The sequence below is a fragment of the Ophidiomyces ophidiicola genome (assembly GCF_022830035.1).
Source record: "Ophidiomyces ophidiicola strain CBS 122913 chromosome Unknown scaffold_3, whole genome shotgun sequence".
Taxonomy (NCBI): domain Eukaryota; kingdom Fungi; phylum Ascomycota; class Eurotiomycetes; order Onygenales; family Onygenaceae; genus Ophidiomyces; species Ophidiomyces ophidiicola.
In genome coordinates this window covers 51,433-76,538 of record NW_026054643.1, presented here as the reverse complement: position 1 = coordinate 76,538, position 25,106 = coordinate 51,433, and the positions used below count along the sequence as shown (strand labels likewise).

The 25,106-nt window shown below is 45.3% G+C and overlaps 4 protein-coding genes across 4 annotated transcripts; 3 read left to right on the top strand and 1 right to left on the bottom strand.

Annotated features, from left to right (window-relative positions):
* Nucleotides 1-9,394: 9,394 nt before the first annotated feature.
* LOZ57_001078 (uncharacterized protein) lies at nt 9,395-9,928 on the top strand (the record flags this gene model as incomplete). The annotated part of the gene is made up of 2 exons (XM_049250171.1): nt 9,395-9,749; nt 9,816-9,928. The coding sequence occupies 2 exons, from the start codon at nt 9,395-9,397 to the stop codon at nt 9,926-9,928; spliced, it is 468 nt and encodes a 155-aa protein (XP_049110531.1).
* Nucleotides 9,929-10,438: 510 nt separating this feature from the next.
* Nucleotides 10,439-10,842, bottom strand: dpm2 (Dolichol phosphate-mannose biosynthesis regulatory protein; the record flags this gene model as incomplete). The annotated part of the gene is made up of 2 exons (XM_049250170.1): nt 10,439-10,636; nt 10,699-10,842. 2 exons carry the CDS (start codon nt 10,840-10,842, stop codon nt 10,439-10,441), a joined length of 342 nt encoding a protein of 113 aa, XP_049110530.1.
* A 279-nt stretch (nt 10,843-11,121) lies between these two features.
* Nucleotides 11,122-13,842, top strand: CWC22 (pre-mRNA-splicing factor cwc22; the record flags this gene model as incomplete). The annotated part of the gene is made up of 1 exon (XM_049250169.1): nt 11,122-13,842. One exon carries the CDS (start codon nt 11,122-11,124, stop codon nt 13,840-13,842), a length of 2,721 nt encoding a protein of 906 aa, XP_049110529.1.
* Nucleotides 13,843-16,977: 3,135 nt separating this feature from the next.
* Nucleotides 16,978-18,503, top strand: LOZ57_001075 (uncharacterized protein; the record flags this gene model as incomplete). The annotated part of the gene is made up of 5 exons (XM_049250168.1): nt 16,978-17,058; nt 17,126-17,282; nt 17,340-17,520; nt 17,585-18,384; nt 18,463-18,503. 5 exons carry the CDS (start codon nt 16,978-16,980, stop codon nt 18,501-18,503), a joined length of 1,260 nt encoding a protein of 419 aa, XP_049110528.1.
* Nucleotides 18,504-25,106: the final 6,603 nt, after the last annotated feature.

Here is a 25,106-nt window from a genome sequence, read left to right as displayed (position 1 = left end):
ATACTCATCAGAGTCAACAATCTGGCATCAGAAGGCATTATTCTTGATTTTCTTTGACAGTGTGCAATATTTGCAAGGGCAGATAACACTCACACACAGCTGACTGTCACTCCAAAATCTAATCATCAATCAAAATGAACATTATACACTGTCTTGACTGTGGACATTCCACCACATTCTTGAATCAAACTATCAATTAGAATTCAGAACCAACAACCACTACCAACAGATAGAGACTATATTTTTCACTCCCAATGCCCTACTTTAACATACTATAATCAAGTAATGCAGACTAACCTCCCATTTGCTATTTTAGAAAACAATACCAATATCTCCTACACTATTAAATGTCATGCCCACATCAGATACCTAGAGAAAGTTCAGAAAGACTTTGCATATCAGATTGACATTCTGATGCCAGAAACTTTAGCTCACATATCAGCACAACAACCATCAATAATAAAATTAATCACATCAGTACTAGAGAAAACCAAGCTACCAAATGGAGTCATCATATTTGGCAAATCATCAGACACCCAAAAACTGACTGATGCAGTCATGGCTCACCACAACATATGGAAAGACAAAGAGACATTTGTGAACATTTCACAACATCAATGAATGAGAATCTCAATTAAAGACACTGCTAAATCACAAGAATCTGCAAGAAAGTATTCTCTTTCTAAACAAAAAGAAGCTATAATTGACAAGACATTTGATGAACTTCACTGCAAAGACTGTATGACACACAGTCTACATCATGCAAAGTACACTTACTCAGTCTTTATAGCATATCAATGGGTCATGGAAAATGGGCAGCAAATAGTCAAAGACTGTCCAGTGATTGACATTCATTCATTAAATGTCTGTTCTGTCCCAGATATCTACCCACTACATTGACAAGAGAATATAATAGCAGTCATAGTTGACTGTTTCTACATTACAGTTTTAGATGCCACATTCTTTTTTTATCAATGACAAGTACACCCTGATGACTGAGATAAACTAACAGTGGTAACACACAGAGAACAGAAAGTTTTTAATGTTGCAGTCATGAAATACATTAATAGTGTCTCTTATGTTCAATGTCAAATGGATTATGAATTCCAACACTGGAAAAAATTTGTCCATATATATATAGATGACATAGTCATCTTCTCCAAAACACTAGAGAAGCATATTCAGCATATTCACATCATTCTTGACCATCTTGACTCTCTAAACATTTCTCTGAATTCAAAGAAAGCCTTCATTGAATTCCCATTGATCAATCTTCTAGAACAATGGATTACTGATCTAGGCATGTCCACAGCAAAAGAAAAACTTGAAGCAATCACTCAATTAAAATTCCCAAAAACTTTACACCAACTGAAAATGTATCTTGATTTAACAGAATGGCTACACCAATACATTTCTTACTATGCACAACTCAGTGAACTGCTCCAAATCAGAAAAATGGAACTCAATATAAAAGCATCATCTAAAGGCAAGAAACAGCTAAACTATGCTAACAGAACTTACATGAACAATCCATTACAACAAGAACTGAATTCTTTTGCAAAAATTCAAAAGCACTTCACCATTGAAAATTTTCTAGCACATCATGATTCAAATCACTACTTATTTATGAACATTGATGCTTCAAAGGAATGAGACTTTGAAGTCATGATTTTTCATGTCAAAAGTACATGGACTGGCATAATTAACAAGCAATTTACCACACCACCATCTTCAACACTAGTTGAACCAATCATGTTTCTAAGTAAACTACTCAACAATGCTGAACAAAACTACTGGCCAACAGAACTTGAAGTTTCTTGTCTAGTCTGAACTTTCTGAAAAACTCATCATTTAGTCCTAAATAATCTCAATTCAACAGTAGTATACACAGACCACACTGCCACCCTAGCCATAGCCAAACAAATCTCAATGAACACCACAGCCACTGACAAACTAAATTTACATCTAGTCCAAGCTGCAGCATATATACAGCAATATCAACTACTTATCTACCACAAGTCAGAAAAAACCCACATAATATCAGATGCACTATTTCAGCTGAAATCAAATCTTGACACACCAGCACATGCTTTTCTCATCTCATACACTGCCATGATTGTTGAACTTAACCCAAAGTTTCATGTGGAACTAATAGAAGAATATACCAAAGATTCATTCTTCATCAAAGTCTCACAGACACTTAACTCATCAACAACAGCCAAATTACCATTCTATGTACAGAATGATCTTATATGATGTCACAACAATGGATGCAACAGTCTCTGCATTCCCAAAATAAGCATATCTACAATAATTGAATTAGCACATGGTCCAATCCACTTTGGCATTGAACAAACACTAGCACAACTTCATGAACTTTCCATTCATTGAATGCATCATAATGTCTGAATCTACATTCAACATTGTCAACAATGTAACTGCATTCACCCAAGACATCACAAATCATTTGATAACTATCAATCAATATTAATCCCAAAGATTTCCCATCACACAATCATCATGAACTTTATACTAGAGCTATCTGATGGACAATATAACATGCTTCTGACAGTAACTGACAAGTATATCAAGAGAATTGCCTTGATCCCAGGCTGCACAACATGAACAGCCCACAACTGGGCTATAGCTTTCTACACCAGACTCAGTATAGCAGATTGGGCAATCCCCAAAGTTATAATTTCTGACAGAGACCCAAAATTCACATCACAGTTATGGCACTCACTTCTAGCCCAAACAGATACCAAACTACTATACTCAACAGTCTATCACTCACAAATGGATGGTCAGTCAGAAAGAACTAATCAAACAGTTGAAATTGCACTCATCCATCTTCTACTAAGCATCAATGACTCATTGCAATGGCACACACTTCTATCTATGTTGCAAAGATACCTAAATTCAGCAATGAACACCAGCACAAAAACATCAGCATATGAAATACTCTATGATACAAAATCTCTGACAGTATTAAACTGGCCACTGGATGACCAATTTTGATTTACAGCCAAGATGGACACTGCCCTACTTCTTGATGAAGTGACAATGATAGCAAAACATTATTTTGATAAAAAGCATTGATACTCAGAATTTAAGAAAGGAGATCAAGTTTATCTTCAACTTTGCAAAGAATATACCACTGCACTCAGCAAACAACTGTGAAAATTTGGCAATCAATATGCAGAACCTTTTATCATAACAAAAAAAGTAGAAAAGTTAGCTTGTGAGCTGAATCTGTCAGACTCATGAAAAGTTCATAAAACAGTTAGCATTGCCCATTTAAAATCAGCCCCAAATCTACCAGATCTCTTTAAATGAACAATTCAACCCCCCTCACCAATACAAATCAATGGTTATGAGGAATATGAATTAGAATGAATTGTTGCAGAACATCTGAAAGACAAAGATACTAAAGCAAAAAAAGAATATCTAGTCCACTGAAAGAAATATAAACCCCAAGAAGACTTCTGGTTAAAAGAATCAGAACTAGTCAATGCAAAAGAACTGTTGCATCAATACAAACATACAAACAAGCTTATATAATGTTATGTTCAACAACAACAACAACATAAACAATCCATGAATACTAAGTGAATATATAATTGTTCACTTCCCCCAAACATTCTTCATTCTACAACTTCATCTAACATAACATCTTTTCTGACATTCTCTAACAGACTTCCTCTAGTATTCAAGAAACCAATCTTTCAATTTGTATCCAAGCAACTGCTCAGTCTTTTCAACTCAAGCAACAGTTCATTCACTTTGTATCCAAGCAACTGCTCATTTTCTTCTACCCAAGCAACTGCACATTCTCTAATTCTCAATCATCTGCCCAGCATGAACACTCTACCAAATACTAATGCATCTCCAAAAATCTCTATTAGAGCACCAAAGCCCACAATTCTATCTGCATCAAAGACTCTCTTCCAAGCCAAGAAATGACATAAACTCCAAGATCAACATGAAGTTTCAGAAGAGAACACAGACTTTCAAGCAGACTATACTCTACAATTCATATCTGAAAATGCTTGAGTCAGAATTCTATCTGCTAATGAATGGAACTTTCAGGACTCTTCATCTCACAACTCTCCATCAGCTGCCCCAGAACCATGTCATCTCACTCAGATTAAGATAGAAATGACCACAGATGCATGAAAGGACAAGATTATGACAAACAAGCATACAGAAAATAAAATCATCACACAAAATTGCAATGAATGGGTTTATATTTGTCTATTCATCAGAGCACCTTTTTTTGAACAGTGCAATTCAGTGAGATGCAATATTGATGATGAACATGTCTGATATGATGAACCTTTTACAATCTTGCAACAATGAACAGCAGCCACTTTAGCCCTACAAACTCAAGCTGAATTAATCAGAGCTGAAATCAACAGAAAATGTGAAGAAGAAATGATTCAGTGAAGAGAGAGTCAGATCATATGAGAGCAGAAATTTCTTTGAAGAGAATGATTCAAAAATCACAACATCATCATTTGGACTTCAGAAACAACAGACATGATAATTAATGAAGCAATTAACCATCTAGAGAATCTCTCTGAAGAAAACTCCCAAAAGAAATTGCCAATTGAGTACATTGACTGTTCAGAAAGACAAGAAATCCAGACAAAAAAATACAACATGAAAGCTTCAGATGATATCTTTGACCTCTCTGAATCTGAAGATAATGTTCTTGCATTGATTGATGATGACTTATCAACAAGCCCATGAACTGTCCAAACCAATGACAATTCCACAACACCCACATCAAAACAAAAGCTCAATAAACAAAAAGCTCTGAACAATAAAGCTACTCCACACAAGAAAAAGACACCAGTTAAACAGAAAGCAATTCAAAAGAGTAAATGACTACTCAAGTCTACTGAAAAGATCAATCAACTGAATGACATCTCTGAATTCAATACTAATGAATTCTTCACTGATGACAACATTGTTTCTCCTACATTCTCTGACTATCACACTAACAGTTCACTTGATTGGGGAACACCTAGAAGCCATCTCTCACCTGAACCAAATGACACAGCAATGTTGGCTTCAAATACAGAAACAAGATTAGTCATAGAGATATCAAAATGCAATGAATTAATGCCTCAATCATCATCAAAGAAAATCAGTGATAATGAGCTTTCTGATTTTATCAATCTCCCCATCTGGGAACAAGAACTAGTATCTCAATGCTCTCAAGATGAGCAAGTGCTTTATTTACAAAACAGACAGTTCCCTGTCTTTTATCTTCCCACAGACTTTTCAGCAATAAACACTAATGACATACTTATGATGGATGAGTTGGATGCAATAATCAAATGATCAGCAATATCTAATGAATGAACAGCAACACTCACAAAGTACAGAAATGCTTGATACATCATGACAATTGATCAACATCTTGAATTCTTCCAATTCTTCTCTGAACAATGAAAGCTAAACACACCATAACCAGAGAAATGACATCTAGTCCCAAAAGCTCTCATTACTTCAGTGGTTAATTCTTATTTTAAAGAAATATTGGATAAACTTCAGGAAGACCACCATGAACTCTTATTGAGATCAATAAAATATGAACTCATTCACTTTCTATGTTGATTCTCTGAAGAACCCATTCAAATGCAACCATCTACAACAATAACTACAGAAACCTGATTGGCTCTAAATGAAGATGATGTTATAACAACAGAAGAAATTCAAGCATGGCTTAATCTATCAACAGACAAAAAAAGAGAAGCTTACAGGAAACATTGATTCATTCTAAATGACTTCACAAAATGCAAAGTACTACATCTTTCTAACCATCAATGAAAAGCCCATTCAGCTTGCCTGCACACACTAGAAGCAACAGCTGAAGATTATCCACATCTAACTTAAATTGATGACACTGGCATGCTAGAACAGAATTTAAATGACACTCTACAACTGTGAGAGAACTTTGCATTAGATGGAGGATGATATCCCCAATGTCAAATTAAAATATATACACTAATGTGACTGATTATGTCTACCCTGACTTGAAAGAAATTCCTTTACCCAATGATGCATACTAAATTGATCAACAAAACAGTCATTGAGAAGATGTCCTTCTTCTTCAACTTCCCCTACTATGATTATCAGTTCTAACCTAATATACTGATATGTGCAGTACTCATACTTTCAGTGAGGGCACTGATTTTAAAAGATATTCCCTGACAACTGACATGGAATCATTACTGTACATAATACCAGAATAGTTAGCTACTTAGTCAGCCCTTTGAGCTTACTCACAAAGCTGGAAGAAAATAGGAGAATCATCTTCTACTACACAATCAAAATCACACGGACATTCTGTAGCTCAGTTAGACCAGGTAACAAGCAGTGAATGACTCAGTCAGTGCAAGCTTGAGCATGAAGCAATCTTCTAGACAAAGTGCTAGAATAAGATGTCAAAACACAGATTGAATTGACAGACAAATAGCTTATACAGCAATTCTGCAGCAAACAGTGCAATTGAATTCATTTTATAGAGACTATTTAACAGCTTTTACAATTACAAATTCTAGACTTCACAGAAAGAATCTTTCAAAGTCTTCAAAGCATTATTTTTCAATGTTGCAACATTCACACACTGATGAGTTTAAAGTCATCATGAATGTGAAAATGGAAAAGCTATAAATGAAGAAATGCTTTAAAGAAGTAGAGAGCTTGAAAGAAATATGTTCAATCTCTTTAATATGAATTTATACTTACAAATTTGATGTTAATGGTTTTTTGGAACATTATAAGACAAGACTCATTTTTCACAGAGATCTGAATATCAATAATAAACATGACATCTACATCACTACTCTCACTGCATGAACATTTCATTTTTTAATGACTATAACAGCTTATTTTGAAATGGAGATCTTTCAGATTGACACTGTTAATGCATTCATTAATGCTTCATTTAATAAATCTGTTTATTGCAGATCTGCAGAAAGTTACAGTAAGAAAAGAGATGTTTGAAGAGTTCTATGAGTCTTATATAGTTACTTCAAATCTTCATGACTTTGATATGAAGATCTTGCTTCAACACTCTGAGAACTAAAATTTCATCAGATTTGTAAAGAATTATGTCTATTCATTGATAAGAATATTATTATCTTCTTTTATGTGAATGACATAGTATTTTTATATCACAGAAAGAATGTTGGAACATTTAAGCAGTTATTGAAGAAACTATGAATGCATTACAAACTTTAAGAAATTGAAGAGCTAGAGTGATTTCTAGATATTTATGTCATATGTGATAGAAATGCTCAGAAGCTTTGACTGTGCCAGAACAGTTATATTGAAAAGATTGCTAATAAATTTAATCTTACTGAATTGAAGCTGTCACATATATCAATGATAACTGCAGATATAGCTTCTTATACAGAGGCACAGAATGCACAATGAATACATGTCTATCAACAGAAGATTGATTTGACTCTCTATACTGCTATTATAACACAGTTTGATATTTCATTTGCTACTGCAAAATTAAGTGAGGCTTTGATTAATTCAGAATCAGAACATCATACAGCAATTGAGAGAGTTATCTCATATGCTTTTTCAATAAAGTATTATGCTCTTGAATTTCATGTCAAGAGAAAGTTGAATATCCAGAGTGATAATAACAACATCATTAACATTCATTTAATAATTATCAGTGATTCTTCTTTTGCAAATAATTTAAACTCTAGACACTTCTCTCAGAACTTCATATTCAAGCTCTTTAAAGATTTAATTGATTGAAAATTCTTTAGATAAAAGATCATTACAACATCTTCAACAGAAGTCAAGCTTCTAGCACTATTCTATACAGCAAAAGAGACTATGTGGTGGAAATGCTTATTTAAGAATATTACACTGAAATTAGAAAGAGATTTTAATATTTTATGTGATAATTTACAGATGATTCATTTACTGATTTCAGCAGCTTCACAACTAATTATCAAGCTTCATCACATTGATATTCATCATCACTGATTATGACAAGCAGTTACTAATAAGAAATTAAATATTAGCTGAATTGAAAGCAATAATATGCCTGCAGATGACTTAACAAAGATCTTGCCTAGACAGAAATTTGAAAAATTCATTAAGCAATTGAGACTCATGAATATTGATTATTTAATAGAGAGTTCACCACCTATGCTGCTGCCAAAGCTACAGAGATGTGTTGAGCAAAAGTCAGATAATTTATCAGATGATCAGATCTTCAAAGAAGAAATCAGAGAATTATAGATTTATTATCATCTCTTCTCAATTACAGTACCAATTTCATTATCTTTATCTATCAGGCTGGTGGAGGTTTGCTAGGGGTTTTTCATATGTTTTTCCCATAGCCTTGATTATAGCATGTTTGTCTATAAGTATCCTTGTCTCATTCATTAGGAGCAGACCAGACGCAACAATATAGATGCTCAGTCACATGATCATCACGTGCTCCTGTGTCGTCCAATAGTAGCCTATTTTCTCGTATCTGACGTTACTGCCTTGCAACCTGATAACACCCTATGCCTTCAACAGTCATGACTTATTCTCACTCTTGCTTAAGCTGACCTAAAATGAGCTTTCGTCACTGCTTTGGTCTGTTTTATGATGCTCTCTTTTGCCCTTCAATCCCCTTCTCTTATCGTTGGAGGCTCATCGTTCTGCAACCATTCACTTTATTATCCTATTTCCTGAAATGGATCCCATATGCATTTTCAAGACACAAAACTGTCATATGGATCCCACTGCGGCGAGCTCCTGGCCACTTTGTGCGTGCTATCGTGTTCAATGTCAAATCTGATAAATGGAAGCAAAATTCTAGCAGACCACTTCATTTGGATATCCATGGTGGGGCGTTTCTGGGGGGTATTCCTGAATATGATGCTCCCTTCTGCATGGAAATTGCAAAGCGTACTGGTGCTATTGTAGTATCCACATCCTACAGATATGCACCACGCTTTGTCTTCCCCTGCGCCCACCAAGATGTTCAAGATGTTGCATCTTATTTGGTTGAAAATTGTGATCGGTTATGGGGTGCAAATCCAGAACTCATAACTATCAGCGGTGCTTCGGCGGGTGGTAATCTTGCTCTCGGCGTCGCGCAGAGCTTAGCCAGGACTAAGCACTATATAAAAGGCGCTGTGACTTTTTATAATCCAGTTGGTTGCCCAAGTTTACTTCCCTTGTGTTGAAATTACTCTGGTACGAGCATTTCAGAGATGTGGCAACAGAGCATCTTACGACATACGTCTTATGCGGCTATGGTTAACTGTTTCTTGCTGGAAAGTAGGTAGATTTGCGAGTCCCACCATGGTTAAAGCCTAAACCAGAAGGCTTTCCAACAAAGGACCCGTTTTCGTTCGCTATGCCTCTATTTGATGCATACGTGGCTTCGGCCCGGCCACAGGAACTTCACAACCCGCTTTTGAACCCAATCCTGGCGGACATCCTCGATCTGCCCCCAAAGATGCTGTTCATCATCCCAACATTAGATATTCTGGTACAAGAGCAGACTGTAATGGTGAATCGCTTGAAGAGGGAAGCTGAGCAATTAAACTCACGTCCAACCGAACAGGTTGATACTGGAATTGCATCTGGGGTGAAATCAGCCCCCGAGTGTCACCCTCGTGAAAGACTGATGACAAATTTCGGTTTAAGACCACCTCGTTACCATGTAGAAAGCATATTGTTTGAGAATCAACTGCATGGTTGGTTAGAACGTATGTAACAGCCCAGAACCCGACCCTAAAACCTAGCTTCTTAAGACTGATGTTTGGCTGGAATAGTCCCATCTATGGCTATTGATGAACAGACTCGCATTTCTGCCTTTGACGCTGGTATCCGCTTCATAACAGATGTTCATCGTGAGCATGGTTGGCATCTCGCCACTAGCATATAGGGTTGCTATATGAGCAAGTCTCCTTGAAGAACAGGGAGGGCATTTCTGATGCATTTCTGTATTATAGTGTAGATATCAAATCCACATCCACTCAACTTAACCTTTTCCTCAGCCATGAGGTGTATTTTGGTGGCCAGGGTTGCACTTTCAATGAATGGAGACAGTATGAGCTTTGGCACATGCGTTTAAAACTGCCCAAGTGCAAGCAGCAGTGGTTGGTGGTCCTTGCAACAATACATCATGGATAACTTCATTCACAGCTCATTCAAATAACACAAATGAGATATGGTCTCTTAAAAGGTCTTTGCTGAAACCTAACAAGGAAGCATCCAAACGCCGTAATTCAAAGGCTGTCCCAATGCCTGGTCCCAGTATAATGTACACGTCAAGTTGCCAATGTCTATAAGAGATGGGTTCTAGCCGTTCGAATCAATCGCTATGTCTAGAAACCGGCGCCTGGCACGCGATGCCGGGATCAAACTCCGATACGTCCACCTCAAGGAGAATTGTTCATGCTTTCTTCTTGGACGCTGTTTTGGCAGCGGCTTTGGCCTTCGCGGCCTTCTTCCGATTGCTGCGAATCATAACAAGGGCGAGGAATGTCCCAACAACGGCTGAGCCGAGAAGAGTCAAAATGACAGGTATACGAATTGCCCAAACTCGCGGAGGAAAAAGGTCGTGGAGAGGGTGGCCGGGGTCAACAAATGGCTGGAGGAGTTCGTTAGGTCGGAAATTACGGATCAAGCTTGATCATTAGAGTGCACAGTTACCATAAGTAGAGTCCAGGCACTATAATAGAGAAAGACTGCAGTCGCCACGAGCAGCATGGCTAAACCGAAGAGTTGGCCGAGCTGTTTATCATCGCGGTTAGTTTTCAAAGTTTCGGTGTTCACAAGTGCGCGAAAGCTCACCATTGCTTTAAAGTGAGGAAGGAAGCTCCTGTAGGCTTCAGAAATCGAAACACAGCTAATTAAGTCGGTTCCTATGTGGAAATGGCCTCCTCCATTCAAACCTGGGAAACATTCTCTATTGTGTCCCCTTATACCATTCGTGCCACGGCTTGCCAAAGTGCCTAGTCACGTGATCGATTAACATCTCAAAACTTCCCTAAACAGATCTGGAGCTCTGTTTCTCAGTCCCATCCATGCCCTGTGCCTTGGGTTGTGTCTCATTCTTTCCAGTCACTCACAAACATGGCAGATTCAATAATGCTGCAATCTGCTGTACGGCTGCCAACGCCGCCACCTGGCATGTCTTACGCGCCCGAAATCCCGCTGTCGCGAAAAAGATCGCCTTCTTCACGTTCGCCTTCACCAGACCGCCGACGACCTGCTCCTCCTGATGCTTCGCGTGACCATCCAGATATTGACATCGACCGAGAGACTGAGCGGGACCGACAACTAGCCGAGAGGTTTCGCCAGTTCAAAAAAGCCGACGGCCCTTCAAAACCACTCACGGAGGAAGAGAAGCAAGCTGCTGCAAAGGCGGAGTACGAGAAGCTTCTAACAATGCGCTCTGGAGGCACATATATTCCCCCTGCGCGGCTTCGCGCTTTACAAGCTCAGATCACGGACAAGTCGAGTAAAGAATACCAGCGGATGGCCTGGGAAGCCCTCAAAAAGTCCATCAATGGACTGATCAACAAAATCAACATTTCCAACATCAAACACATTGTTCCAGAGCTTTTCGGGGAAAATTTGATTCGTGGAAGAGGCCTTTTTTGCCGTAGTATCATGAAAGCTCAAGCGGCTAGTTTACCATTTACACCAATATATGCTGCTATGGCTGCGATTGTCAACACTAAACTGCCACAGGTGGGGGAACTTCTACTGAGTCGGCTTATTATTCAGTTCCGTAAAGCATTTAAGAGAAACGACAAAACAGTGTGTATATCGTCTTCAACATTCATTGCTCATCTATGCAACCAACAAGTTGCTCACGAAATGGTTGCAGCCGAGATCCTGTTTCTCTTACTCCACAAACCCACAGATGATAGTGTGGAGGTGGCTGTGGGCCTTACAAGAGAGATTGGGCAACATTTAGAAGAAATGAACCAGACTATCTCACTAGCTGTGTTCGACCAGTTCAGGGCTATCTTGCACGAGGCGGACATCGACAAGCGCGTGCAGTATATGATCGAAGTGTTGTTTCAAGTACGAAAAGATCGATTTAAGGATAATCCTGCCATTAAAGAGGAGCTTGATCTTGTGGAAGAAGAGGACCAAATTACGCATCGCATCGAACTTGACGACGAGCTCGACGTCCAAGACGGCCTCAACGTTTTTAAGTTTGATGCAGAGTGGGAAGAACACGAGGAGGCATACAAGAAACTGAAAGCTGAAATTTTGGGTGAAGGAAGTGACGGCGAGGATGAAGATGACTCTGATGTGACTTCAGATGAGGACGAAGAAGATGAGGAAGACCGCCAGATGGATATTAAAGACCAAAGCAACACCGACTTAGTTAACCTGCGACGAACTATCTACCTCACCATCATGTCCAGCATTGACTTTGAGGAATGTTGTCATAAACTCATGAAAATCAATCTGCCTGTTGGACAAGAGTCCGAACTTCCTTCTATGATCGTCGAATGCTGCTCCCAAGAGCGGACGTATTCGAAATTCTACGGGCTTACTGGGGAACGTTTTGCAAAGCTCAATCGCATGTGGACTGATCTCTTCGAAGCTTCTTTTATGAAATACTACGATACGATCCATCGCTACGAAACGAATCGCTTGAGAAACATTGCCAGGTTTTTTGGACATATGCTCAGTTCAGATGCCTTTGGATGGCACGTCTTGTCTATAATCCATCTAAATGAAGAAGAGACAACTTCTAGCAGCCGTATTTTTATTAAAATTTTATTCCAGGACCTCGCTGAAGGCCTAGGAATGCCGAAGCTCCAAGAACGATTCAAGGATGAGATCCTCCGCCCAAGCTTTGAAGGTATCTTCCCGCTGGATAACCCTCGCAACACCAGATTCTCTATCAACTATTTCACAAGCATTGGAATGGGTGCTCTTACCGAGGAAATGCGCGAGCATCTCAACAATCTTCCTCGACCAGTGATCCCAGCATTGCCTGCCCCAAATAACCAGTCAGATTCGGAGTCCGTTAGTTCATACTCAAGCTACTCGTCGTATACCGCTTCTTCACGTCCCCGGTCATACTCGCGGTCTCCTTCTCCACGACGTGAAGGCGACGTATCTCGCGGACGACGTCGATCTCGCTCCTCAGCATCCCGAAGCCCAAGCTACAGTACATCTCGCTCTCGTTCACCGCCATCACGCCGTCGTGGTCGACCGTTGTCATATTCTCGATCTCGGTCCCCCGTGAATCGAAGAAGTCGATCGGTTTCATCCTCCATGGCGCGCAGAAATGCCCTCAGCAGATCTCCTGCGCCCAAAAGATCCCTGGCCCCGCGACGGGACGCCAGGCGCTCTCCGACTCGCTCCCCAGCTCCACCGCGCCGACGCGTTTCGAGCCACTCCCCTCCACCAGCGTCCAGGCGGCGCCCTAGCTTATCAAGGTCGCGATCTCCTTACCGTCGACGCAGCCCCGTTCGAAGAGACAGCTACTCGCGATCTCCGTCTCGCCGACGGGGCTCAGACCGTAGGCCACGATCATCGCCCCGCCCAACGTCTGTGGCTCGTTATAGTCGGGATAGAAAGCACCGGGATGCAAGAGCTAGGTCTATATCGCCCCCACGCTCACCATCTCCGCCTTCGAGACCTCGACGCTCAACGAGGGCCTCCTATTCAGCCTCTCGCTCACCTTCCCGCTCAATGACCCCCCCACCACACTCTTACCGACACTCGAGTCCTGGCCGGCGACGACCTGCATCTCGATCTCGGTCTCGATCTCCTTTACCATCCCGTCCTGCTGCACGCGTTCGAGCTGCTGACTTCCTGTGATCCCTGCCTCTCGATTTATCCTTTTTCTTTATCCCCCTGCTGTAACATATCATACACTAGCCAGTTAGATTGTTAAAGATACCGTTGCTCTATGGATCATGTGGTATATTACATTGTGCTGGCTGGCGCCCGGCAGCTTTTTATTGGAATGCTGCAGATAATATCGCATGATACTGCAACCAACCTTCGCTGCTGGCCATTATAGAGGCTGCCTACTGCCTTGTCCGACAAACGCCCCAACGAGGTGTCACCCAGACTGGATGACTAGGCTATTTCTCCCTTTTTCTAGAAAATATTTCCATCACACGTAATACACTCCATCGGGTGTCTAGCAGCAGCAACGCGACTTGCATCGAGCCTTGTCCCCGTAGGAAAGGCAGCGGATGGCCACCTGCTGAGATCGCACTGTCGCTATCCGCAGGCCTCGATGCCTCTGTGCGAGGTGTTCGCCGGCGGCCGTCCTGTTCAGCCCGTGCGCTCAAGGGGGCGCTGGACACGCTGGTCGGCACAACGGTCTGTGAGATGCCCGCATGGGGATGACTGCAGGCTGTGGACGTCCTCGGCTCTGGCACGGTGATTTCCTGAGGCGTCTGTGTTGCGCATGGAGGCCGCCCAGCGCAGCTGGTTCATTTGCCTGGAGGTGCGTTGAAGAAGCTCCGCTCGATTCGCAATCCGGCGCCTTCTTGGTTCCTGGCGAGCCCTCGACTGGCTGTCCTCGCTGCACCTGTGCCACCACGACCAGCGCCGCTGCTTCGTCCACCGCACTCCCTCGCGTCGTGACGGGTCTGTATGGGGGCATGGCGCTCTTACTGGCCTCTTCTTGGACCATCACCACGTCCATTGCACCGCATCCTGTGCCAATCAGCGTGACGCCCACGTCCCGGGCCTTGTCTGCAGCCACTGTCGATCCCGGCACTCAATCTCGGAGGATCTTCGCCGACTATTGCTTGAATGATGCGACTATTTATTATTCAAGCCGTGCAGATTCTGCTCGGCTTTCCAATGCCCCGGGGACGCCAATACGAGGCCGTCACTTCTCTTCGCGGCGCAGCCAGGACGCATGCACGGCGTGATGACCGGCTGCCGCAGCACCACCAGTGCTCCCTTGGCTCAGCAGCTTGAGCTCGTGGCCGTCAGCTTTGCCTGTATCATATGCCGCCGCGGATGTCACTTGAGACGAGACTTGTTTGTGCGACGGTGAATGCCGAGTGCTACGAAACTCCATTTGCTGGAGCTGGGATTGCCTCGCAAACTGGCACCCACAGCTGGCTTGCCTCAAACCACGAAACCCCCCGGCGGTCGCACCTTTATTATTGGGTGGTTTTATTACGAAGCCCCGGAAACCCGCTGCAGAATTGACAGCCAGCCTTCGTGGGCTGCGGATGAAGGACTCCACGGCGATCGCCCGGGACGGAGGATCCTTCGATCAGAATCTGGCCTGGAGAGATCTGTCACCTTACCAGCTGGGGTTGGCCCTTTGAGGACGGATTGAGATCCAATGAACAGAATGCCCGTCACGAACGCAGGCCAACTTCCCAACCTGACCATGGATGCGGGGAAGTGACTCGTTGCGGCCTTCATAGTCCGTTCCGTTGGTTAACGCCGCCTTCATGAGTCCCTAGCTAGACGGAGACGAATGAGAGCTTCTTGTCCCACGACAAACCCATTGTCGGGAGAGCGAACCACTTAGGTGAATATCATCGTATTCCTGCCAGCGTTACTCCGTATTCTACCAGAAGTCTCCAAAGCATATATGAAGCAAAAGCAAAACAATAGAGTTTGATCGTTCACATCGCCTCTTCACTACAAGGGATTCGGGTAAGGCGTGATCGGCTACTTTGGCCCGCTACACTAAACCCGGCAATACTAGCATGAAGATAAGCGCTTCTCGACTGAATCGATATGAGAGAATGCAGGTCGATTGTTCCCTAGTCTGCAGGTTATCTGATGATGGCCCTAGAATACGGGTGCTGACATGGGCCAAAAAGACCCGTTCTTCCCCCATTCCCTCTCTCATTCCAAAAGACAAGGCTCCAGGAATATGACGTATAACAAACCACACGCAGCTTATGAGTAGTTCCCGCTAGCACTAGTGGCGCCTCTTAACGCAGCTCACCGTTGAAGCATGTAAACAATGCTAGCTAGTAGGCTTCGGCTCGTTTCCAGCCCTGAAGCTCCCCCCGATCCAACGAATCACCCGGCTCCTCTCCATATACTCCGTACTTCGTACATACACGGCGGAAGCGGGAATCCGACACATACATATACATAGTGGCCCTGGTTCTTATGATTGCCAGAAGCTGCGCATCGGTCCGGAATCTAGGTTGTGCTGTCAAGACCTGGTCCAAATCCGAGCCTCGTCCGCTCGCTGACACAACCAACCGCGCCGAGTGAGAGGCATGTCGAAAAAACGAGACGTCAAGTTGTCTTATCTTGTAAATCGTCTGGTCCATAATTCGATGGTAGACGCACCGGTGGCTTTGCCTCCCCCGGTTCCGCCACTCCCACCCAATAGCTTGATGCTGGCTTAATTGGTGGGATACACAGATATAGAGGCCGCCTCCCGCCTTCTTTACGGTAAGCCATGATGCAGGAATCTCCTCACCCCAGCCTTCTTGGATTCTTTTTAAGCTTCTTGGTCTCCCTCAAATCGCCTCACGCGGCCCCATCATCGGGGTCAAATGCCTAATATTAATACCTTAACTTTACATCCCCTTTCCAAACATCACCCCCCACAAAAGCCTCGTTTCAGTCACTATTGCTTGTTTTTCTGAAGCTTTCTTGCTTGTGACCAAAGGTTCTAATCAGCCTAGGAAGATCCTCTGTCCGATCCAGTCACATCACCAAGTCATTTCTTCGGCAACAAGGCAGCCACACGCGCCCCGATTCGCAAATCACTCGAAACTGTGTTGAATCTTCCATACCCACAGATCTATAATCTTCCAGATCTGCTGGAGATCACAACGGGAGGGATCCTGGGAAAGGCTTGGTTTTACACCACGCTCAGCACCGTATAATCGTAAGCCGCGATAGCAAACCCAGCCACCAAAACATCAGCGCTAGCTATTTTCATTCAAAAAACAACTTGTTTCTTTGTTTGTTCGGCGAACGACGATAGCGGCGTCTTCTGCGGTAATGCCTCAGGCTGCGCAATACAGGAACGGGCGCCAGAGGAGCCGGTCTCATGAGGAAGAATATGTGGTCTTCTTCCAAGGAGTAAGCTTTCATCTTCCTTTGTCCTTGCAACCTAGGGCGTTCTTCTCACGCGTGCGTGTGAGGGCAGATTCCGCCTCAATGTCGGTGGCAAGAACTGAAGGACCTGGTTCGCCAAACGGCCTTACACATTCGACAATCAGTGGTTTATGATGACCCCCATGGAAACCCAACAGGCCTAGGCCAGATAATCATCAAAAACCATGATGAAGCTTGGAGAACATACGGTTGGTTTTTACTTTCAGCATTGGGTGTTATTCGGTAACTAATAGAATATTACCTAGATCGCTTATCCACCAACGGATGGAATGGTCACAGCTTGACGATTACTTTGGCTCTGGCAAATGCACCAACGACGCCGATTGCTGGGCCTACTAGAAGCCCGCCTTTACAGCGAATGCCGTTTATGCCTGCGAATCTCGCCCCCCCTGTTATGACATCGCCAACATGTTCCATCGGCCATGAGTAAGCTTTCGACATTTTAGAGGACACGAGTGAAGGATGAGTCTGCTAACAGCGTGGCTCAAAGCGTCTCACTTTCGCCGGTATACCCACAGCCGCCAGAATACCACCCATTCGCTTCTCACCTTGGTCACCCGCACCTCGTTCCTCTCCACGCTGACGCTTTAGCGTATCAAATACCGATGATGGTACCAAACGACAACACTATCCTCTTTCCCCACTTCTACCATCCGAGTTTTACTCCCCACACCATGGCACCGCTGCATCATTACCCGCCACCAAGGCCTATGCATCCATTTCCACAGAGTAAGCGTAGCAGCATTTCAACAAATAGCAACTACAGTATTGGCTCGAATGCGGAGGTCATAGCTCCTCACTCAAGGCATCTTTTCATACAGAACCTCAGCCCCGGCACCACTTCTCAACAGCTGAAGGATTATTTCCAAATTGCGGGCGTCGTGGACGCATGCGAGGTCCTGGATCAGCGATCGTTCGGACGCGCAAAATTCTGTGCGACGGTCAGCTTCCGAAGTGAAGATGAAGCAAGGGGGGCGATATCCATGTTTGACAGCTCAGTCTTCATGGGCTCAAGAATAAAAGTGCGTTTTAACAGAGAGCGTAGTGGGTCTTATAGCAGCCAGAGCAGGCAGGCCGCTCCCGTGGACGACACCAGGGTCCCTCGACAATCTCAAACCCCGGAACTGGTGTCCAGTCCTGACAGCATTGATACCGCCGCTGTCGAGCTGGTGTCTCCAAGTGACGAAGAGTTGAGTCCGGGAACGAGGAGCAGTGAGCCATTGGTGGTCAATGGTTCATCATCGGGGATGAGAACGGGCCGAGCAAATGGAGAGGCGCATAGAGGCGATGGTAAGTTGGCTTGAAGCCCCATTGCCCCTCGCTTATGGGACAATTATATCCCACGACTGTGCTGACGGTACATTCTAGCTGGCGAACTCCCAAGATTGATCCGGGAAGCCCATTTGTAATTCCTTGCTGTTGGTAGGTAAGTCTGGACAGGCCAGGTGACATGATTAAGGGTACACGCGGGCCGGACGGATTTGAACCAGGATTCTTGATACCACTTGCTTTTCTTTCTTTTTTTCTTCTTCCCTCTCTTTCTCTCCAGTATTATGCCTGTTGATTTTTATTCGACGTCTAAGTTTGACTATAAGTGTCATACCACCATGCAAAAGTCCCAAATCGAACATTTATCGTGTCTTCTTGGTGTCCCTGAATTTCAGAGTGGCTTTGTCCCCGCCAATCGATGCCCAACGCCGCCGAGACCAGGCCTGCAGTTTTCTGTCCTGCAGACTGAATCGTGACATCGCTTCAGAGCGGTCCAGGGTAGCAGATAGGTACTCCCGCAGAGAAGCGCACTCTCTCTGGCCACAGTAGCATCCACCGATTTTCAGGAGGTATAAAACGGGTATCTTAGTGTTCCTTTCCTAGAACAAGGCGGGCCGGGCGTAGCATTTTAGAAACCATGGTCGTCCTGCCGCCCAGCTTTTCTGCGATGGAGAACCCCCCGCCCGTTTCTAAGAGGATTGAGCTATCGCGATCGAAGTGGGCTTGGGGGGAGAGTGAAACATTTCTGTGCCCGGCTCGAAAGTCCCGTGTTTCTGTTTCGGGGCGGGTCTCCACCACAAGGGGTGTAGCTAGTTAAACTCACGTGTCCAGGAAAATAATTTTTTACTATACAGAGTACTTGAGCCTCAGTCAAATATCTGGATATTTATAGCATACTCCGATATTTCCTGTTCTTCAAGCCCAAAAGAGAAAATAATACGGAGTTAAGACGCTGAAAAAGGGAGGCGGAGTCAAGCCTTGCAGATGTGCGATTCTTGGCACCGGCAAGTCAACAAAATTTGGGCCATACCTGCATCCCGGCGTAGGAAATGTCGCTGCAGGAAATCATATGTGAACATTTTAACTACGGAGTGCCCTGGTGGCCTTCTTCCAGGATCTCCAGAACTCAAAATGAGATCTCTCCGAATTGATAGCCTCGTCGCCTGATAATCAATTCGGTGGGGGTGTTGGCGGTTCGCGATGATGAACGAACTTCCATTTGACTTGGACTCTCACAAAGATATTGTGTCGGCATGGGTAGTTGTATCCGGGATAGTCGTCCATATAAAAGGCACAAATATCGTGGCCAAAAACCTTCCCTCGGCTAGATACCGATCAGCACACGAAGCGAAAAATATATGAACTTCTACAGAAAGATGGAGATCGGCATCCCAATTGCTCTCGGATATTTCGGGTGGGTCTCTCCTGATCCTCCCGGGGTTGACGCTGTCCGTGGCGGGCTGTTGCTCGAATATCACTGGTGTGGAACTCTAGCAGGCTCCCTTGACGAACTAGATACTATCCGGGTTCCAAAAGGGGCAAGACAGGCGTAGGTGGAGAGTTTTTTTTTTTTTTCTTTTATGAATTTAGTATTAAAATGGATCTGACTGTCTATCTTAATTCTAGGTGGCCTTGCCAGGTTGCATCGGCCCTGGCATACATACATTCTCGTGGGGTTGTCCATGCAGGCTTGGGTCTTCACAAGATTCTCAGACGGACAAGCTGATTTTATGCGACTTTGCCGGCTCTGGGATAGAAGGCCTTTCGGCAATCGTCGCGGCAGCATCGCGCTATGCACGTCCAGACACCCTACCTGTCGGACTCGTGCCGGTCGGCCTGCAGAAGATGTATTCGCTCTTGGTGTGCTCTATGAGCTAGTAGTTCTGGAAAAGTGACTGACTAGCAACTTGAAGAGCCCTCAGATTACCGCGCGACTGAGAGCCCATGAATTCCCTGGCATTGACATGATTCGGCGTCCGCTTCAAGCCGCTATTTGGAAATGCTGGCCAGCTTGCGAACTGCAAAGCCAGTGAGTGAGTGACGATCTAGCATACTTAACTCCAGCTCACTTCGAAACGGGCGCGAGTAAGACCAGCCTGACCAGTGAACTGCCAGCTGACTCGTAAACACACTCTAAAATACTATAAATATCCTCCTGATCATGACTCGACGTCGCAGTGAGGTGTCGGGGGTATCGGGCTGGTTTCAACATCATGCCGCTGAATCTTGCATCGGCGTCCTATCCCACATCATTAGTAATAATAGGCCGAGAGCGAATAAATTGAAGAATAATCATTTATTATCTCTTACTCTTAAAAAAAGAATCGTTGCGGAAGTGGGTCGGTGCTTCGGCTCGGGCCGAAAGTCTAGTTGCTGATGCAACATTATCTCGCTCCCTGCTAGAGAGGGGGAAGAGTCCCCAACTTTACGACGTATCGATGGGGGTTAAGAGCTATCTGTATGGAGTAGTGAAGACTAGAACCAAATAGATGAACCACGTGCATTCAAGGATAGTTATGTGTTGCCAAATCTTAGATACAAAGTGTCTTTCAAATCGAAAAGCAAGCAAACAAATAGTTATTGTTCCCAAATTCTTTCTGCCAGCACGCCTTTTGATCCATGTGGGCAAAAACCCCCCTTGTATCGTTTAAATAAGTCAAAGGGGGGAGTAGAGTGAGAAAAGGAGAAGATATTTCATATCGAAGCTAGGCTTTCACTTCTAGCGTGTTTATCCATGACGAGTCTAGACAAAGCTAGAGCCTCCAGAACAGTGGTGACGCCATTTCAATGCTCGAGTATCTTTGTAAGAATATGAGCCGTGACCTCAGGCTGCCCCGGAAAAAAAACCAGATAGCCCCACATATAACTAGCAAAAATTGGACCAACATCATGAATATAATATTCAAGAGGCACCATGCCTTGTGGAAATACTTTGAATCATTGATGTTCACTGACAAGCCAAAGTATGTCTGTTAAAAGGTATCTTTAGAACTGTTGACTGGTTCCAGGGACTTGTTCCACAGAACAAGTGAACTTAATGACTTTTCTCCTCGAGTAGTTTGAGAGCAAGCCCTTTTGACTGACCCGTCAAAAGGTCCTGTAATTCTTCTAATACCAGGATGCTTAAGAAGCTTCAGCCAAAGAAAGAACAATCAAATATTGAGTTCTAGTCCATATGCGCAACAGACAAATTCTCACTGAAGAAAAATCACTTCATCAACATGTCAAACTTCCGGCTATCTTGCTGCCGGCAATGCAGGTACTAGGCATGATCCGGAATTCTTCCATAAGTAACAAAGGCAAGGAGGGCCTGGGCCCGACAGGAACTAGTTATGCATCGGCATAAAAAAAAGTACAGTGGGTCTGGCCATCACTCTGGATTAGGAAAGCCTTGGGAACAGAGCAGGATGGACGGCACCTCATCCAGGCCAGAAGACCGTCTGTCTGTTTGCGGACACGTTTGGGTCTCGAGGGTGACATCCGGCGGGAGATGGTAGGAAAACCCCCCGATAGGTCAATGATAGTCCCGGTGCAAAAGCGAATAAGACGAGCAGAAACCCGTGCTGATACCGATCTCAGCCTCTGTCTTCAACAACGCCAGAGACCATGAAGGCTCCACTGTCAAAGCCGGCAGTCCCGGTTGCAGCATCCAGACCCTGTGGTGGTGGTGGTGGTTACCGGAGTTGGCAAAAGGTATTCCAAGAGCAAGGCGTACTTAGGTAGTTACGGGGGTACGGAGCGAGTTTTAGTCGAATGTCTGCAGAGTGGCCGAAGACGGTGTGTAAACCAAAAAAAAAAAAAGGCCGTCGCTTGGTTTGCGGTTTAGCTAGTAGTAAGTTAGTTGAACCAACTCAAATCCCCCGGTTGCACGCGAGTAAGTCGACGCGCAATAAGGTTGGCCCATCGACCTCGCCCTTGCCTTGGCCGAATACGGCAAAAAAGAACTCGAGCGGGGGGGGAGCTTCCGTTGCCGCAGAACGCCAGCCGGCTAGGTAGTAGTAGTTATGATTTTTAGTGAACGAACTTTCGCTTTGTGCGGAGTCCGTGGAAATGTGTAGCGTGATTCTTGCTTGCTGCCCCAGCTGTGAGGGGTCTGATGGAGGGCCGTTTTGCAATGCAGCGAGGGGTGGCGTGAAGCATCTGCCGCGGGGGTGCTTGTGACAAGCACATGCGCAGAAGACATGAGCAGCGCGTTTGGGATGGGCAGTTGAAAACCGCTAGTTGGTTCGCTGGCTAGGCGGGGGGAGAATAAACATTGGCGGTATTATTTGGCGGGTTAGTTAATAATAATTAATATATAAGAAGCGCTTGGTGAGATGAATGGGTTCGTGGCAATCTTGTTTAGCTTTCCTTGTTACTCGATTGGGAAGGTCATAGTATAACACTGGCTCGAGCTATATTACCGCCCGTTGTCTCTAAACCAACTAAACTTGCTGTCGGAGGACCCCGACAGCCGTGTTCCTGCAGGTGCCACAACCCTCGCTGGGGGGTTCGTTCGTTCGTTTGCTTCCGATCATGCGAGGCGCCAGGCCCTGGCCCAACGGAAGAGCGGGCAGCACAACGACGACGACGACGACGACAACTCAGTTTCCCAGCTTGAAACCGGTCCGTCTGGCCGTGGGGTGGTGTGTGTATATGTGCATATGGCATGTGCTGTGCGTGCTGGCGGGTGTTTTATGCCCGTCACAGCCAGCTGGCTAGTTATTATTCACGCGACGCGAGTCCCCATCCTTCGGGCGTAGGGCTGGCTGGCGGGCGTAACTCCCGCCCCAGCCACAGGCGGTGGCTGAGGCTCGCCACGGCTGAGGTTGCTTTGGGCGAGTGCGACGGTGGCAGGCTGCCCGAGGCCCCAGCTAGCTGAACTAACTAACTAACTAACTAGCTAGCTTCGACCCAACTTGCTCTCAGGGTGCTTGAAACACTGCTGGCACATGGGCGCAGGCGCCGTCGCGACTGGTGGGCGGGCGTTTCATGGAGATTGCTGCTATAACATGCCTGCATTTTTTAAGATCGAAACTATAAAACTGGTGATAAACTAGCTATTAACGAAACAGGAGGGTATCTTCATGCTGGACGGACTCCCACGCCAACTCCCTGCGTGCCCAGCACTGCAAATCATCATAAAAAAAAAAAAAGAAAGATGTCAAAGACGCCTATCCCTCCGACAAATAGAAGATATCATCATAATAATAATAGTAACAACAACAATAATATTATGCACCAGGCAGGAATCGATTCCGTAATATGTTCTATGCGGGTCGCTATAACGCTTCAAAGGCAAGGAGCTTGTCGAGTAGTTAGGGGGGGTGGTAGGGCACGGGCTAATGTACTCCGTAGTTACGGCCCCATCGAGCTGAACGGGCAGCTGGTCACACGCGTGCGCGCACCGTCACGGGGGGCCTGCAGCTGCAGCCCATGCGGCACCGCCGTCGCCGTCGCCGGGGCGTCGCGTCGTCGCAACCTCGACGGACAGCTGGAGTGGAGTGGAGCGGCGTGTGCCTCGGAGTGAGGTTTGTTTGTCTTCGCCGGCGGAAAGGTTTCGCTCGCTTGAGGCCCAAGGAGAGGAGAGGTGGAGGGGAAAAAAAAAAAAAAAAGTAGAAGTAAATATCCCGAAGCAAAGCAGGCAAGAAGAAAGCTCGGCAGAAAGGGTGGTGTAAACGGCCGAAGTTGGGTGTGACAAAAACAAAACTTCACTACTCTTTCTTCATTGCTTGTTTTCCCTCAACGCGTGGCTTTCAATTCTCTTCCTTTTGTTTTATTTTATTTTTTTTTTGTTGTGTGTTGTTCTTCAGACGGCCGGCCGATTTAACTACCGGAGCGGCGGGGGTCACCGCTTGTAGCCCACCATCGACGCGCAGCGCATGCAGTAGTAGCTGTTCATGCCGAACTGTATCGACTTGTTGAGATTGAAGTACAGCTGGCATCTCGAGCAGCGCACCTCGGTGGGGGCCGTGGTAATGCCGCCCGTCGGACCCGTGGGCGCGGGCTGGCGGGGGAGCGTGGTGGAGGACATGGCTGTGTGGTGGGAAAGAAAACGAATTCAGCGGCACCGGTTGTGCAGGGAGGGCAACGGAGCCCCAGAAATTGTTTTGTTTGAGGACGCAGGCGTTTGCCGGCAGGGCGGTAGGCAGCAGAGCTGTCTGGCAGGTGGAATATTCGAGCAAGTCTTCTTGTCCTGGGGGGCGGTGGGAGCGAGGAAGTATGGATGGATGGGAGGAAGCAATGGGAGGGGGACGCGGGCGGCGAGCGGAGTGTGCGAGGTGGATATATATCAACAGGGCTGGGCCGGGAGATGCGGATTTCCACGCCTTTTGAGTTTCAGGCAGGGCCAAGCTGGCGTAACCGGGGACGATGGCGAGCGTGGTAGTTCCCACGGATCTGCCCTCTTATCTGGCAGCCTTAAGCTTGGGCTTGGGGCGGGCTGTGAGTCAACGCCCGGCAGAAGGTTTGGGGGTGGAAACAACAGCGCACCACCAAGCGGAGCAGGCTTGGTATTAGTTAATTAAAGGGCAAAAAAACCAAAATTGATTCACGGGTCAGGGAGCAGCAGGTTTGAAACAACATTATGGCGCAACGGCGCGGGCCAAAGGGGAGGGGGTGGGCAGCTTTTTCTATCATCGCAACCTGATCGCCCCGCGATGTCATGGGCAGATCCAGCAGCCGGACAGCACCAACCACGGCCAGCCGGCGCCGGGCTTAGAGTTTGGGCCGCCGCGGGCGCTGCACGTCGTCGCTGAGGGCCC